Below are 20284 nucleotides of genomic sequence, written 5' to 3' on the forward strand. Positions count from 1 at the left end.
CTAATATTAAACGACTTAGTGGGGGGAGGTCTTTTATAACTTGTATAATTCTTTCATTTACAATTTAAATGAGCCCCCCCCCCCTCCCAATGAGTTAAAATAATTTTTTTTTCTTTTCTCCTATATAGAAACATTTAGCTGATTCCAAGCATGCTCAAAGCTTCGAAGTAGTCGCACCTAACGAAGTGGGGAACTACAACTGCTTTTTGTGTGACAAAATTTTTGCTACTGATGATTTGTGCAGAAGTCATTATTTACATGTTCACATGGCATGGATTGAAAAAAGTGCGCCTAAATTTGTGGAGACACATGGTGGTAAGTTATTTTGCAGAACCTGCTAGCAAATTCAAATTATTGATTTGATTCAATTTTTAAAATGTTAAAGCTTCTAGTTCTGGCATATAACCCTGGCTTGGGCTTTAAAGCAGTTAGCACAAATGTGGTGGTAAAAATACTCTTAGATTTAATATTTTAATACCAATCAAGACAGCAGAAGTTTCTGCATCGTATGAAATTTGTTTGGAGCTTCTAAAATAATTAGTGCTGCAGTTTGCATTTCTAAATTTTAACTCAAATTTGAAAAACATTCTTTACTTCAAATCATGAACTTTTTTTTTCTGTAAACAAATCTTTTTGCTTCTTTATTAAAAAAGAAAAAATACATTACGAGGTTGATTTATTCATACATGATTTTTCTATATTTTGTACGTAAATAATTCATAATTCGTTTCCTCCAAGTTAAAACATTTATTTTCAAGTGTTGTAATTCAGACATTTCATTTTAGATTTTAGACAATTCTGTTCTTTTTTTTTTTCATTATGTTGTAATTGATGCTTGCTTCAGAGTAAAAAATTTAGAAAATCATGTATGAATAAATCAACCTCGTAATGTATTTGGAAAGCATTACGTTCAGATGAATTGCTTTTTATTTATTTTATAATTGTATGACAATAGCATTTTAAAGAGAAAACAATAGTTAAGACAAACCTAACTTGGCAGCACTGTAATGCTGTGATTAGGATCTGCGTAGCTTTCACAATGCTTCCAGATTAAGTTTGCCCCGACTATAGTATTCATTACTTAACAGTGTTCGCGCTCAACTATCCGTAACCTGAGTCCCAGGGACCCATTAATGAAACAGATTTGGATCCTTTGGTGAAAAAAATGAGTCTTTTAAATTTTAAACAGAAAATCTTACCATATAAATGAATAATATAAAAAGGTTAATACTTGGGGGAAAAAACTATCCACATAGTGATTATAAAAAGTTATGAAATAAACTAAATTGGTTTCATTTTTTCTGATTATCATTGTAAAATTATTTTGAAATAATACACTTGCAAGAGTTAGTTATGTGAGAAACTATTTGGTCAGTTAAATGAGATAATCACACTCAAAATTTACTTTTTAAAAAAAAAGTTGGATTTTACCATCAAATACTAAACAAGTGCCTCTGATTGATCAAGCAGAAAGCACTTCCTTTACCTTTATTTTCCTGGAATTTTTTCTAGATGAAAGTACCAAAAAGCCCCCTCCCCCCTATCCAGCATGAATTACCATCAATTATCATTGGGAAAATCGCGATCGCAAAAACCGAACCATTCTCTCACATGAGTGTGAAAACTGCTCATTTGCAATCTTAAATCAGTACATTTGACTTTATTTTGACTTTTTCAAAATATCTGTTTTGGCTTCCGTGCTATTTTTAAAATCGCGCCATTTTCAAAATGGTGCGGTCGATTAATACCTGACTTTCGCAAGTTCAAATAAAAAAACCCATCAGAAAGAGATGAATTACTAGAAAGAGGACAAGCTTAAAGTGCTTTTGTATAAAGTTCAAGTATTCATAAGCAATTTAAGAAGAAAAATGTGTGAAGTTCAGAACTTAGTGTTCAGCGCGATCGGGAAATTGTTCACCATTTTTTTTTCCTCCTATCCTGTTATTGGGGATGCATGATTCTCAAAAATAATTCTGGTTACATGAGTGCAAAATAGATATGCTTTTACTGTACAGTTGTCTTGTGTTAATCCTGAAGATTACATTGAAACCCCACTCTTACTTGTAGTCTTGATTGCTGTTTTCAGGAAAGATAAAAGTTGAGGGAGAGCTTGTTCTTAGAATACAGTTTACAATACAATGGACTATTTATGAACCTGCAATATTTTGCTCCCTGAGCTCAGCCCAGGAGGTCACTGTAAGTTCCAGTCTTATCACTAATAAAACTCCATTGACTGGTCAACAATAGGGGTGTGTTTGAATAGCTGATAAAGAGATAGGGTCATTTTAATTCCTTTCTGCTGATTCTCCTGGTTATTGAAGCTTAAGAGCAATTGCTAAACGGATCTTCAGCATTTTCCACATTTTTTTTTTCTTATCTTTATCCCCAGGACCCGAATTTTCGCGGAAGTTGCGCCCCCTTTCCGCGACTTTGCGTAAAAAACCTGCTATAGCGCGTAAACGCGAACCCTGCTTAATGATAAAAAATATAAATTATTCTTGAATAAAATTAAAGTATTGTTCTAGAGTTTCATCATAGTTAGTTTAAACTCTATATTTAATCCTTATATTGTCTTATAATATAAACTTGGACCCCCCCCCCTCAAACTCAAATACAAAATGGCTTAAAATATTATGGTTTGGTATTGTGGTTTTTTACAAGATTTTTTAATTTATTTATTTTATTCAAACTTGAAGGAAAAAGAAATAAAGATATAATCTGATGAGAGAAACATATTTTGCATACATAGGCTTCATCCTCCTTGTTGTTTAATCGTTTTATATGTTATAGAGAGTTTTTTTTTTTTTTTTTGTAAAAAATGGACAAAAAGGAAAGGACCTCCCCCCCCCTTTTTCCATGCAAAAAAAACTAAGAAAAAAACCCTCACTGGCCCCAGAATTTTTTCACAGCTTTTTACTAGAACACGGGTCAAAAAACGTTGAGAAGCTCTAGTTTAAACTATTTGTGTACTAACCTCCCAGCTCATGTCCCCCATGTGCAATGTTGACCATTTTTCTACACAAAACTATTATATTGATCATATTCTGACTTTATTAAATTTATAATTGTAATTGAACTTAAATTGATTTTAAGTAGTATTTTGAAGATTTTCTTTGAATATGAGTAGTTTTAAGAGTTTGATAAAGTTCTTGAAAATAATATTATTTTTGCATTTTTTAAAAGTTTCCAATAAGCCTTCACGTGCCATTCTTAATACTTGTCATGGACTGGCCATCCCTGAATTAGGTGAATGAATAGGGTTCTAAACTCTTCAAAATTGTTCCAAAAATGCAATTTTATATGCTTTTTTTCAGTGATGAGGGCAAAAAAAATATTCTCGGTGCTTTGAAGATCATTCCAAAGCAATTTTACCTTAAATAACATTTTGATTTTTGATATGAATTGAATGTTCATCATCTGTAACGCCTCGTAGTTGGATTTAATTATTTCCACTTTGCTTCTTTTCAGATGTAGAAAAAGATGACATTGATGGATCGATAACTGCAAACAATGCTCCTGGAAATGAAGAATTGGCAGTCATTGAATTTCCAGACAAAATAGGACATTACTGTCACCATTGTGATTATGTCATCAAAAATTATACCCTTTTCTGCCTTCATATGCAGGGAATGCATGCTTGTGAAAAACGTTTTCAATGTGCAATTACAAGTTGTACAAAAACTTTCACTAGCCCCAGTGAATTTAAGAAACATTCAAGAGTACATGATCAACGTTATGCTCATAATTGTAGCATATGTGATTCAACATTTACAGATGAAGCAGAGTTAAAAGAACATAATTTATCAGTAGAACATGGCACGAAGTACATGAAAATGCATGTAAGTCTGCAGTGTTGTCAGTTTGGAATTGTTTACTTTTTTGTATATTTTTGAGAAAATTTCCATGTTAGTCACAATTCAGATTTTGATCATAAACATTAAACTTAAAAATGTTAAATCATTTACCGGATTTTAAATAGGATGTGGGTTTGAACCAATCATATGCAAAATCTGAAAATTTCTGCACATTTCACATACTTGCCAACTCTACTGTTTTTAACGGGAGACTCCTATTTTTTTGCTTCCATCTCCCTTTTTCCCGTTTTTTACCATTTTCTCCCATTTATTCAATCAATCATCAGAAAGTTTCACTTTTTTCTCAATTGATGGTGCCCCTTTCTAGTCATCCACCGATGTCAGGAGAAAGTAGAACTCCTTATAGTGTAAAAATGTGGACTGAAACCAATTTTCTCCCTAGGGATAGAAATTCTATGACAAGTACGCTAGAGAGCGCCGAAATAAGTTGTCTGCAACAAAGCTACATTTAAGGGCCATTTTTTTCACCTAAGTAATAGTATATAGGTGTGCCAGAAAAGGGTAGCTGCGAAGTACTCCATATTAATTTGTTTCCGGCGAAAACTCTTTTTGAAAAATCAGTGTGCTAAAACGATTGGCTTGTTTAAGAGTTTTACTTAAAAGAATTTTTCTAATTAATTTTTGGAAGCTTTCCACATTCCTTGTTCAACAAAGCACATGCTTTGCCAAAAATTGCAGCAAATTTTAATCCTTTTGCATCTTAAAAATATTTCTGTTATTTTGAATTTTTAAAGTTATTTTAACATGAGCTATCCTATGCCTAACTTTTTTTTATTTTATTTGCATTATATATTGTTTTTCTTTACTTGGTAGTTAAATTTTTGTTGCTACTTTTTTAGTTGAGACTGGGCAGTGTACAAAACCTTAAGCAAACTAACTCATTATTATTTGGTTTTTTCTTTGCAGTATTCTATATACATTTTTTTTTTCTGCTACCTGCTACCAATTAGCTTACATCTCCGAAAAATTCTTATTTCACTTCAAATTCAGTATTTATGATATTTAAAAGCATAATTTAATAATTTTAGTGTGAAATAGGTAGCTAGTGAATCACCTGTGTACCTCTTGTGGAATCTCCTGTTTTGTTTTCTTCGAAGGTTGGCAAGTATGATTTCAAAATGCTGTGTGTGATTTCTCCCTCTGGTACAGTAGTGCTTTCGAACTTATGTACACTTTTATTAACCCGTAACAGGGGAGGTGTGAAAGTAGGACATAACATTGACATGAGGTCTCAGAGACTGCTCTACTTTTAATTTTTTTACAAATCATGTAATTAAGATATATTCCTGTAATTTCCCTTAAATTTCCTTGCTCTTTTATTAGCACAGAAAAAGAATATTTTTGAAATTTGAATGAAAACATTCCTTTTCTGAGTAAATTTCACTAGAACCTTAACAGGGTTCGTACGCTCCTTTAAAACTCCTCCAATACTCCTTCATTTAGGAAATTTTTTGAAGGGCCCTTCAAACTCCTTCATTTTGGTTTTTTTCCTTCAAAACTCCTTTTTTAGTTCAAGACTGCATAATCTTCCTCTATGACAGTAACTTAAAATACTTTGATTGATATCTTAACTTCATTACAAGGACGATTTTAGTTAGAGACGTACCGAGTACTCAGTAACTACTCAGTAACTACTCAGTACTCGGCTAATACCAAGTAGTAGTGAAAAATTGAATATTGTTCAAGACATATTTTACAATTAATAAAAAATAAAAAAGTGTAAGCATATAATGTACTGCAAACATTTACCATTCAAATTTACAAGTCAAATTTAAATTTTGGGAATAATGAAGTTTATTATGTTTCAATAGAGTAAATCTTTATTTTAATGCCTCCAAAGTTAATGAAACTTATTTCTTAAAAATAGGGCAAAAAAGGTAAGTATAGAAAACATGAAATTTTTATATTAAATAATGGATTTTTGCCACAAACAAAAATTATTTATATGGAATATAAAAATACATTTGCTTAAAAAATAAAAGCAAATAAAACACGTTAAAAGCAAAGATGTGCAGGAACATTGCAAACAAGTGTTTTGATGATACAAGGAATGCCTTTTTCAATGCACAAAATGTGAGCTTATGGATTTAAAGACATCCAACAAAAGTTGAATTTTTTGTCGGATGTCTTTACATTCATTAGCTCACATTTTATGCACTGAAAAAGAGGTTCCTTGTAACGCAGGAACCCATGTCTGCAGTGTTCCTGCACATTTGCTTTTAACGTTTTTGCTTTTTAAAGCCATAATAGATTGATATAACTTGTTTTAATTCCAACTTACTTGAACATACCATTTATTTATTTGTTTATTTTTAATTTAAAAATAACTTTTTGTAAAATTTTTGACACCAACAAAATCTTTTAATTAATGCAAATTTAAATTTCAGCTGGAATTAAGTTTCAAAAACTATTGTACGGAGGTCTTTACTACTATTTTAATAAGTTCAAAATTCATCACCTGTGTGTCCGTGGTTCTTCTTAAAACATAATTAGTACTCGTTCAACATTAGTACAAACAACAACATTAGTACTCATAATTACAACTCTTTTGAACAAAATATTTACCAATGATACAGCGAGGAGGAAGATCAGTCCTTATGTAAACAAGTTTGTCCTATACTCAACTAAAAACCGTAAAAGGTTTCTTGAAAACACAGAGCTGATAATACAACTAGAATGTAAGCTTATTTATCCAAAAGGCAGAAACTAGCAATCAACATAAAGAGAAAGTCAAATAAAATTTATTTTTTGTACAAAACAAACTGTATTTGCATAGGTATTTACTCTGCGTTTAGTTCATATATTTGTTAGTCAAAATAGTCTGTAGTTTTGATGCAGTTTTTGCCCAGTGTTGTACTTTTTCTTTAATGCATCCTTTTCCTCATGCACATTTTCGGGGCTTGGGGTCACACAAGCGTAACTGCAACCACTCTCAATTTGTTGATGATGCAAAGTCGTATCTGCTGTTACAATTATGCTTCTCTAAACAAGTTAAATATTATACAGGGTGTCTATAAAAGAACTCCGGGGTTTTAAGACAAAATATTTTAATAAAGTAAAAAAGTACATACATGTTTTATACATGATTAGAAAGCTTACATTTTCAAGATTTTTTAACAACTTAGTAAAGTTCAATGTGAGCTCTGTTAGTGGCACGGCACACGTCGAAACGGTATTCTACCTCTTCCCATGTCCTGGCGAGCATGTCTGGGGGAACGGACGCCACGCAATTCACTATTCGTTCCCTGAGATGGCGAACATTTTGAATTTTCTCCGCATACACAAGATTCTTGATATGCCCCCAGAAGAAAAAGTCCAACGGAGTCATATCAGGGCTCCTTGGTGGCCATGGAATAGGTCCTTCCCTTCCAATCCACCTGTTTCCCAAACGAGCGTCCAGTGACTCACGCACACACAAACTGAAGTGTGGCGGCGCCCCATCTTGTTGGAAGTAAACTAAACCTTTCTCCGCCTCAATGTCATCCAACTGAGGATAAACATACTCCTCTAACATGTCACAATAGACATCACCATTGATATTCCTTTCGGCAAAAATGAAGGGACCTATGACTCTGTCATGCATAAGAGCACACCAAACATTCACTTTGGGCGTGTCACGTTCGTACTCAATAAACTCATGGGACGGCTCTGAACCCCAAATTCTGCAATTATGCCTGTTTACAGTTCCGTTCACATGAAAAGTAGCTTCATCACTAAAAACCACACTTTTTAAAAAATCATTATCTTCATCAATTTTATCCAGCATGGAAACAGAAAAGTCGAATCTCTTAACCTTGTCTGCCGGTTTCATATGGTGTAAAAGTTGAATCTTGTAGGCAGTTAAATGAAGTCTTTTATGAATGACCTTATGGACTGTTGATCTTGGTAACCCCAACTCCAGACTGCGTCTTGTTACCGATTTATTAGGGCTTCGAGTGCATGAAGCTCGGATTCTGTCCACATTCTCTTGAGACACACGCGGCCTACCTGGCTACTTTTGCTTCAAAACACTTCCTGTTTCCTTGAACGCACTTAACCACTGACGAATTGTTTTGTCTGTAGGCGGGTCAACACCATAGCTGCGTCGAAAGTTTCTTTGTACAGTAACAACAGAATTAGTTTCTATGAGCCAAATAACACATTGAGCCTTTCGTTGAGGCGTCGCCATAGCGCGGCAGTCCAGACGACACTGACTGCCTGCCGCAGCCGCTACGTCATTTCAAGGTCAACGCTCCGCAGCGCTGCCAACTGTTGAGAGAAACATTCCCAATCGGTATGAGTAAAACTCTTTGAGCTGCTTGTTTCAAAGGAATTGATCAAATTTCGCTATCTTTTATAGTTTAAAAAATATTAATTTTTTTAACCCCGGAGTTCTTTTATAGACACCCTGTACATAGATACGCATGCACAAATCAGAAGAGCCAGGTGGACATACACTCTTGTGACTCTTAAATAGGTTGAAGTTGCCTGTACCCAAAAGAACGAAAATATTTAACTATGTAGTTTTGTTTGTGTGACCTTAAGCCCCCGATTTCATACAACATTTAGTCTGAAATGTGCTGTTGAGTAACATTGTTCATCCTAATACTCATCTATTAGTGTTGTTGTTTCTCAAATTTAGCCCTGAATCCTCTGGTCTGTATTTTACCTCCACCCTCCGCCACCTACCCTTTTATTGTTCTTTCCATTTAGTTTTTTTATTCCTTATTTATGCATTTTTTGTTTTTTGCAGGAAAAATGTCGGCCAAGTGGTATTGAAGCACGTAATCATCAGTGTAAAGTTTGTCAAACGTGGTTTGGCTTACATCATTACCTGGTTAGACACATGGAGACTGACGATCATGATTATACCTGCCAGAAATGTGGTCTGCAATATTTGCAGCCTGGATCACGGCGATTGCATATTCAGCAAGTTCATCCTGAAATTGCTACTACCTGTGAGGTAATCTTTACTTATTACTTTTTGTAAAGATACATAAACATGATATAATTAGGGGGTTGGGGCTTAGATCTCACATGGTTAATAAGTTTAAAAAATCGAGTTTGTTGTCTTCCAAGTATTAAGCTTCTGGTTGAATTGAGATACGTGCCATTTATTGACAGAGTTTAACTTACTAGAAAGTCATTTATTATTGTTAACCTTTTATCTGAAACATTACAAACCTAATTTGAATTGTATCCAGGGAAATGATTAGGGATATGTTTTAGTTTAGATTAAGTTGTTCGTTTATACAAGGTCCATCTATTCATTTCCAGAACTAACATAACTGTAGGAGAACGAAGCACCGGAAGATGGCACTAATGATTGCATATTGAAGAGCGTTTTCTTGCGCATGTGCAGTGCAATCGCTGTCATTCTCGTGGAACATAAGTGGTTCTCGTGGAAAGGTGCATTAAAACGTAGCTCTGAAATTCCTGTCGTCGAAATGAAAATAGAACAAAGAATTAGCATTAAATTTTGCTTCAAACGGGGCAAGACAGCTACAGAATCATACAAAAAGTTGAAACAAGTTCACTTCAACTTCTGAATGGTTTAAACACTTTCGGGACGGGCGCAAAAACGTCGAGGATGATCCACACACAGGTCGGCTGCAGTCTGTACGCTCCCTGGAAGCAATTGAAAAAGTTCACATTATGGTGACAGCAGGAATTGAAGAGCTATGTTTAATGCTCCTTTCCACTAGAACCACTTACTTCAGAATGGCACCGATTGCACTGCACATAGCAAGAAAACGCTCTTCAATATGCAATCATTTGCGCCATCTTCCGGCTTTTCGTTCCCTTACAGTTACCTCAGTCCTGGAAATGAATAGCCGAACCTTGTATTTTGGTTTGCTCTTTTATTGACAGCATGGATTAGAATGACCGGTGGAATTTCAGGGGTCTGGCCAGAGGATATTTGGGTCCGTTAACGGACCCTTCACAAAAATCCGATCAACCAAAACGGACCTTTCACAAAATCCCGATCAAACAAAACGGACCTTTCACAAAATCTCGATCAAACAAAACGGACCTTTCACAAAATCCCGATCAAACAAAACGGACCTTTCACAAAATCCCGATCAAACAAAACAGACCCTTCACAAAATTCTGATAAACAAGATCGGATCTGTCACAAATTGTTTATTGAAAGAGCAAATCTGAAAGCAAAATAATGCATATTTCTGTGTATAAACCGATAATTTTTGGAACCTTTTTTTAAGTCAAATTAGAGGGATCAGCTTATACAAAATCGGTTAATTTTGAAAAAAAAAAAAAAATCGGCACTCTTGCGATGCTCCTGCAAGCAATAAATAATTGCTACTGCCAAGTAAAAATAATGGTTGTTTGTTTTATCACAGCTAATTAGCAGTGGTGTTGTTGTAAACTTTTTTGAAAAGGCATTGGTAAGCACTTTTCTCCGCTCATGATTTAATAAACAATAATATATATCTGCGAAATGAACTTAGAACTGCAAAGGGATAGTAAGGTTGAGGAAAAAATATGATCGCTTCAGATAGGGTTACCAATTTCAAAACTATCACCACTTAGCGTCTGGCTTTGAACCTTTAAAATGACTTGATTCGAAAATATTCTCATCATTTTGTTGGCTTGTCAATATTTGCGTTTTTATGGTGCGGGTGCGATGTTTAATTGTTATTTTGGGAGAAAATTATATGGGTTTTGATTTTTCGATGCTAACAAGGATGATGAACTTTAAATAAACTCTTTTAATTACAGTTTTTTTTTTCTTTAGATGTCTACATTTTGAAAAATGCAATCTTTTAACATCCGATATGAGAATCATATTTTGTTCTTTTTTCAAGCTAACTTCGCTTTATTAGGATTCAAATAAATGAAAAGTCTCTTTATTTCTGTTAGAACGCTCATTTAAAATTTTTAAAGCAAAATTCCATTTTCTGTTATGAGTCAAAAATTAAAATGCTAAATAGATGGTTGATTTTATTTTATTTTTTGGGTCAACTGTGTCCACAGATATTAATGATATGTTTATCATAGGACTCTAAAATGCAACTTTAAAATAATTTTATCAAAAATATTTCTTTTACAAGCCGTTTTTATTCTTTTGATGCCTTCACTTTGAGATTTGCGATCTCTTTGCATCCGCTATGGGAATCCGATTTTTCGAATTTTCAATGATTATTACGCTATGCTCCTGCAAGCAATTGCTACTGCCAAATAAATACAATGGTTGTTTGTTTTATCACAGCTAATTAGCAGCGGTGTTGTTGTAAACTTTTCTGAAAAGGCATTGGTAAGCACTTTTCTCCTCTCATGATTTAATAAACAATAATAATATATATCTGCGAAATGAACTTAGAACTGCAAAGGGATAGTAAGGGTGAGGAAAAAATATGATCGCTTCAGATAGGGTTACCAACTTCAAAACTATCACCACTTAGCGTCTGGCATTGAACCTTTATAATGACTTGATTAGAAAATATTCTCATCATTTTGTGGGCTTGTCAATATTTGCGTTTTTACAGTGCGGTGCGATGTTTAATTGTTATTTTGGGAGAAAATCATATGGGTTTTGATTTTTCGATGCTAACAAGGATGATTAACTTTAAATAAACTCTTTTAATTAACGTTTTTTTTTCTTTAGATGTCTACATTTTGAAAAACGCAATCTTTTAACATCCGATATGAGAATCATATTTTGTTCTTTTTTCAAGCTAACTTCGCTTTATTAAGATTCAAATAAATGAAAAGTCTCTTTATTTCTGTTACTATTTATTTATTTATTTATTTTTTTATTTTTTTTTTTTTTTTGGTCAACTGTGTCCACAGATATTAATGATATGTTATCATAGGACTCTAAAATGCAATTTTAAAATAATTTTATCAAAAATATTTCTTTTACAAGCCGTTTTTAAACTTTTGATGCCTTCACTTTGAGAATTGCGATCTCTGCAATCTGCATCCGCTATGGGAATCCGATTTTTCGAATTTTTGATGAGTATTACGCTTTGTTAAGAGGTAAACAATTGAAATATCTTTTTATTTTTGTTAAAATCATGGAATTTATAAGTTTTAAACGAAATTCTGTGCTTTTTAAGAGTGTCTTGGGTCAAAAAGTTGAATGCTTAACCCTATTCTGAATTTTGTTTTATTTATTTATATTTTTGTTACAATTATTTTAAACACTGTACAGAAATATATCTTGTATAATTTAACATAATGCAGAATGGTAGACAAATATTGATATTTGAAAGAGCGATGCCCCCCCCCCCCCGGCCAAATATCAGGAAAAAAATCCAGAATGATTTTCTCGTCATAGAAGAGGAAAACACTCAACTTCTTTAAGTTTAATTGATGCAGTTTGTGCCATCTCTAAATTCTAAAATTTCGTTTTAACAATTTTTTTTTTTTGCGAAATTTTTTGATTTTTCACAAAATTAATTCATTTTTCACAAAATTATTTGATTTTTCACAAAAAACGGACCCTGTGAAAAATCCTGGACAGACCCCTGAATTTAGTTTTTTGTCATTCGGGCTCCTGATAAATATACTAATGTTTTGGGATCTAGTGGAAATTAGTCATATTTTGTAGGGATGCAACAATTAATTGGCTGTAATCGGCGACATTGTCAATTATGTGTTATTTGCCAAATTTTGGTAATTTGCTAGAAAATATTTTTTTATTAAGATAACTAACAAGAAACTATGCTAAATGAATTTAAAAACAATCCGTCAATGTAATTTTTTATTGTTCAAAATAAAATAGTAAGTGGTTTTTGAGGTTGTTATATACTTGTCTGTTCTTGGTTCCCTACACATTTGTAGGAGATTCAAAAATTTATCTATTATTTTCTATTCTTTTCTTTATTCTTATTACTTATTTATTTTTTTTTTATTGTATCCGCATAACTATAAGACAACGTACATTTCGCAATTTGTTTTAAAAATTACTACTTTTCTAGTCACCAAAAATGTTAATGTTTAATATGTTTTAAATTTTATTTCTATTATAAGAATTGCTGATTTAAGCGATGTTTTTTATTTTACTGCTTCATATATGCATTTCAATTTCTGACCAAAAAATCCTGTAGTTAGTAGTATGATAGAAAGTGATGCAGTTCTTCATAAAAAGCTGAGATTTCTCCTATTTTAGCTTGTTTTATGTATCTGTCTTCTTTGCATAATATATTAATCCTTTTTTTACATTTCAAGTGAAAGTTTCTTGTACATTTTTTGTATTTCTTATATTTGTTTTATCTATGTATCACACATTCAGTTCAATAACGTCAAAAGTGCAAATTTTTGATTTTAGGGTAGTTTTGCAGTATTTTGGACTTAGAGATGAAATAGAGCCATAAGTGATTGTTTCATATATATAAGTTATTAAGTTTAATTGTATTTCATTTCAAAGTTCAACATGTTAGTCTTGCAAAACCACGATAAAACCTAAAATTAAAAACTTGCACATGTGGTGGTACTAAACTGGATGTGTAATATGTATACTTTTTTATACTGGGGGGAGGGGGTGTATGTGTATAGGTAAAATATGAATTAAATGTATTAGCCTGTTATACAATGTTTATTTTATTTTATTTTTCTCATAATATTAGTTTTGTACCCTTAAAATGTCAAGCACACAAGCTGTTTGGGGTCACTTAAAAACTCATGGAATAGTTCATGAATGTGAAATTTGTCACAGAAGATTTTTACACAAGGAACAAGTAACTACTCACATGGAAGCTCATGAGTAAGTTCTTGTGATAATGCATATCACATTTTTCACCCATTTACATTTTTCCCATGTTTTTGGTCATTTTAATCGTTTTCTTCCCCCATTTTGTTGTTTTTTTATTTTCTTGTGCATTCCACGTTTTTCCCGCGTTCCCCCGTAAAATTTCGCACACTTTACGATATCAAATATGTGACTTATTCACTTTTCCCATCGTTTAGCTTTTTGTCAATTTTTCAAGCGTCGATCCGATTTTTCGCATCTTCTTGTCGGCCATTAAAATGGCGTAGCGTCCCCTTCCCTTCGTTGTTTGGGCGCCAAACGCACTCATTGGTTCCCGCGCATCGCCGCGTACCCGGATCTGATCGCTCATTTGCCGATTCGTTTTTCCACCCCACTTCACTCGACTTGCTGCTCTCTGTCCGCTCGGTCGCAATTTTCTGCGGCTCCGGTTTTTGTTCTACGATGGCGATAATGAAGCATCGGTGCACGGCGTCAGGGGACGGCCGTTGCTCGCCGCGAAATTGTTAAGACCTCAACATGAGGTGAAAGTTTTATTTTTTCATATATGTTTAAAATATAATAATCAAGATCGTTACTTCGTCGCAGCCGAAGATGAGAGCGTAGGTGATCCATCACCTGTTTGAATGATGGTGTCCGATGGCGGCACGCAGAGTGCACCTGAATCGTCCCCTTAAGTAACTACTTTTTCGATGATCTACATACCATGAGGTGACGGCATGGATCCGCAATTACCTTGAAAGTATCCTGATTCCTTTTTAAGCGTGTGACGAGCTCAACATTGTCACCATGGAGATTACAGCCTGCACCATTTTCGTCTCAACGTACATCGGCCTGCAACGGGCATTTTAGCCATATGCCATCCCTAAATTACACCCCACCATCTTCATAGCGAACTGTCCGTCCTCCGTACATTTCAATTAAATAATTCACCTCCCTCCGCGAGAACTCTATGTTTTTTTTTTGACCGTTAACGAACTTTGCAACCCCTGCCAGCTCCGCCTTTTCTATTTGAACTCTTAAGTCTGGATTCCTCGCATTTGTTTTTTTACTATGTGTGAAATGTTCTGGTGATCACCATGCCTAGTGCCTGTCTTCATGTCTGCTTGGAAGTAACATAGAATAAAGAATGTATGGTAATTAATTTTGTGTTTACTATCCTCTTCAACACACAATCCCCGGGTAAGTCTCTTTTAAATTTTGTTCTTGGGCATTCAAGGCAGTCGTTGGTCTGAGGTTATGCGCGGCAGCGATGCTTCCACTTCCACGGCCTAAAATCGTTATCTTTTTGGTTTTCGTGTAATTTGGCAAAATTAATCGCGCGCATCATGACAGTTCTTATTTTCATTTAGTAGATATTTTGAATTGTTTATTTGTTATTCTTGTTTACGACCCTCGATTCACTTCTTCATAAAGACAACCCACAGGTTATTCATTTTTGTTTGTGATAATAAATTTTGCCCTTGATCCTATGCAAATTCTTCCAGTCAATGATCAAAAAGTTAAACTTTTCTTAGAAAATATGAGCAGGGATGTACCAAACTGCGCCAATTGCTGATCCTGTGCCAAACTGTTCCAAAAGACTGCCAAATGGACTTTTCATCGCCAAAACTACAATTTTGCATTTAATGTTGCATTTGGCAGTTTTGGATGAATATCAAGTTTATGCATTTAAAACTTTTTTTACGATTTTTTGGCTTTGTCCCGAATTTTTGCGCCTTTCAAAATTTGATTGCATCCTCTTTTGAAAAACTCGATTGTTTTAATTTTTTATGTGGTTTTGTTCTTTTAACTAGAAAAATTTTGCACTGATCATTATTTTTAACCTTTGTTATCTTTTGTTTTCAGTGTAGGGTTATTCCACTTCAAATCAACATAATTTGGAACAATTTTAGGATAAACCGTTACAGATCTGGATGACACTTGGTATATAAGAAATTTAACCTGGTTAGGAATAAAAATGCTGAATTTTTTTTTTTTTTCTTTCACCTTGTTCAAAAGTTATTAATTATTCAAGTTTTCGTTAAAAAATGCTACACTTTGAGATGGTTAATCCTCATTTTCTCAGAAACTATAAAAGATACAAGCTTAAAATTGGTCTTGTTTTAAAGCTCTTGTAATCTGCTTTAATTTGATGTGCAACTTGATTAAATCAAAAAATATTTATTTTAAAATTTTATTTAATTAACTTTTAATTTTTTTTAAACAGACAATTTTAAAATTCTGAAAAAATTTACAAAATTACTTTGTTATCCTCTCACATCTCACAAGGTTTCATAATGGGATCAGTAGATACAGGGAGGACAAGTGTCATATATCTGAGAAAATATGGGTTATTTTGCTGAATAGTTAATTTTTTATCTACAAAGAAAAGTTGAAAGAACTCAAAGTGTTATATTATGAATAAATCTGCTTCTTACATGTTCACTATTTCATGTAAAAAAAATTCTAGAAATGAAGTTGTCCCTGAGAAATAACTAATTAATAAAAATATTAATCATCTAAATCTCATTTCACTTTTAAAAAATAAATAAAAGGAAAGAAAGAGAAAAGCGAGAAAGAGAACTCACTCATTTCACCCCGTTTGCTAACAAAATGCAGGGGTGCCCACCAAGGGGGATCATAGTGCAAACTGTGCCATTGAAATTTAGGGGGGGGGCATTCTAGTTTCTGGGGAGGGGGTGTTTGCAATGTTTAGGGGTGCCCCCTTATTCTTAGGGGGGACAACTCTGCCAAATGAAACAGGCTGGGGGTGGCTATTGAGAATGAGATGGTTTGTTCCAGGACTCCTGGGTTTGTTTGAGGTGACAGTAGTTTGTTTGTTTGAGGTGACAGTAGTTTGGCTTTTCCAAAAACTAGAGTTTTGTTTTGCAAGATGAAAAACATCTTATCACTGGAACAGAAGTCAAGCCAAAATTCACCCATTTGTTGCATACTTCAAAAATTAAAACAAAATTCAACACCACTGCTTCATAATAATCTCCAAATGTCTTGAGCACAACACAGTTGCTGTTCATCTATTTTAAGAAAAGTTAATATTTTTTTTTAATCAAAATTGGAAAATGGGTGGGACATTTTTTTTATTTCTCCGATTTATCAGTTGCACAGTAGAAAAATAAAAAGAACTTTTTAATTCTATGCTGCCATGAAAGAGATTTTGGTATTAAGCCTGAGTGGCATTTTTCTGCTACCGCTCATGGTGAAAGCCCATGTGATGACGTGGGTGGTAACTCCAAAGAGAAGCAGCAAGGGCAAGTCTTCAAATGCCATACAAAACCAAATTATGACACCTATGCAACTGTACTAAAAGGCAAAATCTGACTTCTCTATGAGCATGCACTTCAGTTTCACCACCCCAGAATGAATATATTGAAAATGCAGAACAACTCTCTCATTGTTTCCAGCTAGCAATGCCAATACCAGGTATACCCAAAAGCTGCATGCTTTTGTTCCCTCCAGTTGTGAAGAAAGAATGAGTGCCAAAACATTTTCATTTTCTCCATCATCAACCGAAAGTTATGTCATCTCAACTGGAGAATGTTTTTTTGACGATGATGAAAGGTGAAAATGGATATGCCATTTCATATATGCTATAAAAAGTTATGTTTTGGCCAAAAATGAAGTGAAATTCACTTTCCTCCACCCACCAGGACCTTCTTCATTTTAATATTCATCAGTACCAGACATTCGTTGAATACCTTGTTCAGACATTAATTGCAGAGTAAATCCCATCACGTCGACAAGCCAGACACATACTCTACCAGCTGAAGAAAATAACAAAATTGTAAAGATTTTGCAGCTTAGAGGCTGAAGAAATTCCGATAAAAGTAGGACATTGCTGAGGTTCTCTTTTTCTAAAAAAGGACAGTTAATATGATTTATTTTTTAAATGTTTATTTTTTTAATTATTATATTTCATTCAATTTTTATGTAAGTGTAAGTCATTAGAAGATTTTACATTGCTATTAGCAGTTAATTTATAGTTTGCTGGGCTGATTTTTATAACTTAGAATAATATTTGATCGATCTGTCAGAAAGCCATTTGTCCAAAATGAGAAATTTTGAGATATTGAGTTTTTGAGTTATCAAGGTTTTTAAAAAATTACACTACTAACTCTCACATTTACACACACATACGCTATATGCATTTATATATGTACAGGGTTCGTACGGTCATGGAAATCTTGGAAAGTCATGGGAAAAAATTTAGCAAATTTCAGACCTGGAAAAGTCATGGAAAATTGAAATTTTGGGTCAAAGTCATGGAAATTTATTTAGAGTCATGGAAAAATGTCCTGGGCAAAGATAAATTAGCAGTTAGTGATTCAACAGTGTTGCATATAAAAACTATTAAAACTGGAAAATTGAACGATCCCGATAAATCTGAATTTTGAAATCTCATTGCTTCCATTCTGTAGCAGCCACACTTTTATTTATTTTTTTTTTTTTTTTGCAATGCGATTTTACTGCTTGGACATCACTCATTTTGAAGTTACATTATTTTCAACATTTTTTATATTCTGTAGTAGCGAACTTGCACGTTCTTGATTTTTGCCACACACACTCAAAAAATGCAATTCAATTGCATCCGAGTTCGTTTCCATAACTTGTATAAAATTTATTTTAGAATTTATCTTAATTTGTTGTAGGTTTAAAAAAGACATGAGTCAGGTGATAGAATACATAAATAGGGGAATTCTAATACCCTAAAACAGTAGTGCCCAACATATGGCTCTCAAAACTGATTCATGCGACCCACTGCTATGTTCAGTGTCAAGAATCAAACACTATATTCCAGAATTTCTGAACCTATTAATTTTTATGCATTTGAAAATGTGCAAATAAGTTAACAAGAAGATTTGAATCAGAAGATATATTCACTGCTGAATGTGTTTTTTAAATAAATATCTGGTTTAGAAACATGAATTTAGTAAAGAATGTTTCTTTACTTTGAAAAGCCCAAGTACTGTCAAGTTATTCGGATGATTAAATGTACTGTTGACACTAAAAGCCTTTTAAACCAAATTTATTGAAATTTAGTAATAACTCATTCAACTTTTGTCCCATTCATTATCATTTTGCCTGTTTATAAAAAAAAATACATACAAAAGAACTACACATTTAAGCATCATTATATTTGATTCACTGTATTTTTACTTTACTTAAATTTATATGAAGAAGACATACGAAGTTTAGTTTTTTAGCTGTACACTGATTTCAATTATTTAATGCTTGGATGAGATAATGGCATTAACGTGAAAGTTTTGCTAATGCTCATTTTCAAAAAATAGCAAGTTTGATATTAAATAGTACTATTCCCTTCATATAACAAGGTCATGAAAATTTTTATGAAGTCATGAAAAAGTCATGGAAAATTTTTCACCCATATAGAGTATGAACCCTGTATGTACTACTGGACTATATCAACTTACGATCAATAAAGTAGTCTTCAATATTTCACTAGATTTGAAATTTTCTAATTGTCGAAAGTGCACAGGATGAGATTTTGAAATGAACAAAAGTTTCAACTTGGTTTTTTCACCTAAAAATTTAAAAATTCTAATTTTATCTTTAATCAGTAACCTCACATTCAAAAAGTTCTCAGCAGCCATTTTGTAGGAGTTAAAAAAGCTGAATGAAGAAAACGAGGAACGCATTTTCCGTTTTCGCTTGAAAACTGACAGACGAAAAATCGAACCCTTTTCCTCAAAGTGGACAGCATGTTCGAGAGAAATGCACAAAGATTCTAAATTCTGGGGAAAACACTGCACCCCTTTCATGCCAACACTCCCCTATTGTCTTGCCCCAATCTCCTACTCACAAAATTTCCAAGAAAAGGGATGAAAAACGTTGAGCAATTGTCCTTGGAACAGGTTTTACTACAAAAATTGCCGAAGCAAAACGACAATTGAAACTTGCTTCTGTGCAAAAAATTTCGACATATCAAGGGTTTCGAAAAATAAATTTCGAGATAACTATGGAAAATACATAGGGGTTTTTATAGAAAATGCTGGGGAAAATTTTTGTTTCGAGACATCAAGGGTTTCGAGATAAGGAGGTTTGAGATATCAAGGTTTGACTGTATATGTGAAGCTTGTCCTCTCTGTATCAACTGATCCGATCAAGATCCCATTATGAAACTTGGTGAGATGTGAGAGGATAACAAAGTAATTCTGTGATTTTTTTCCAGAATTTTAAAATTGTTCTTTTTTCAGAAATTAAAATTTTAAAATTTAATTAAAATTTTAAAATATTTTTTTAATTTTAAGTTGCTCTTCTAATTAAAGCAGATTAAAAGAGCTTTAAAACAAGACCAATTTTAAGCTTGTATCTTTTATAGTTATTGAGAAAAGGAGGATTAACCGTCTCAAAGTGAAGCATTTTATAACGAAAATTTGAATAATTAATAATTACTAACTTTTAAATGAGGTGAAAGAAAAAAAAAATTCAGCATTTTCATTCAGTTCTGTGATGGTGCGTCCTAAACCGTGTGATGATTTGACATGGAATGACCCTATATGAGGACTTGTAAATTCGTTTTCATGCCACGCCCACTCGAAAATCTCAATCCAGTTGCATCCAAATTAATTTACGTGAATGCGATCCGTAAAAATTAATATTGTTAACCAGTTTTTAATCTTGGGTTTCTTACTACTTTAAGACAGAAAAATGATTGGTTTAAAATGATAGTTAAATG

At 33.3% G+C, this 20284-nt stretch overlaps 1 protein-coding gene across 1 annotated transcript in view; it reads left to right on the forward strand.

Annotated features, from left to right (window-relative positions):
• The window catches only part of LOC129229120 (uncharacterized), a 114565-nt gene that overhangs the window by 71861 nt on the left and 22420 nt on the right, over positions 1 to 20284 (forward strand). The window contains exons 13-16 of the mRNA XM_054863458.1: positions 129 to 315; positions 3469 to 3839; positions 8608 to 8817; positions 13448 to 13584. Of these exons, the coding sequence (XP_054719433.1) occupies positions 129 to 315; positions 3469 to 3839; positions 8608 to 8817; positions 13448 to 13584 (905 nt within the window). The remainder of the gene's footprint in view (positions 1 to 128; positions 316 to 3468; positions 3840 to 8607; positions 8818 to 13447; positions 13585 to 20284) is intronic.

This window comes from Uloborus diversus, chromosome 1, assembly GCF_026930045.1.
Source record: "Uloborus diversus isolate 005 chromosome 1, Udiv.v.3.1, whole genome shotgun sequence".
Lineage (NCBI taxonomy): Eukaryota > Metazoa > Arthropoda > Arachnida > Araneae > Uloboridae > Uloborus > Uloborus diversus.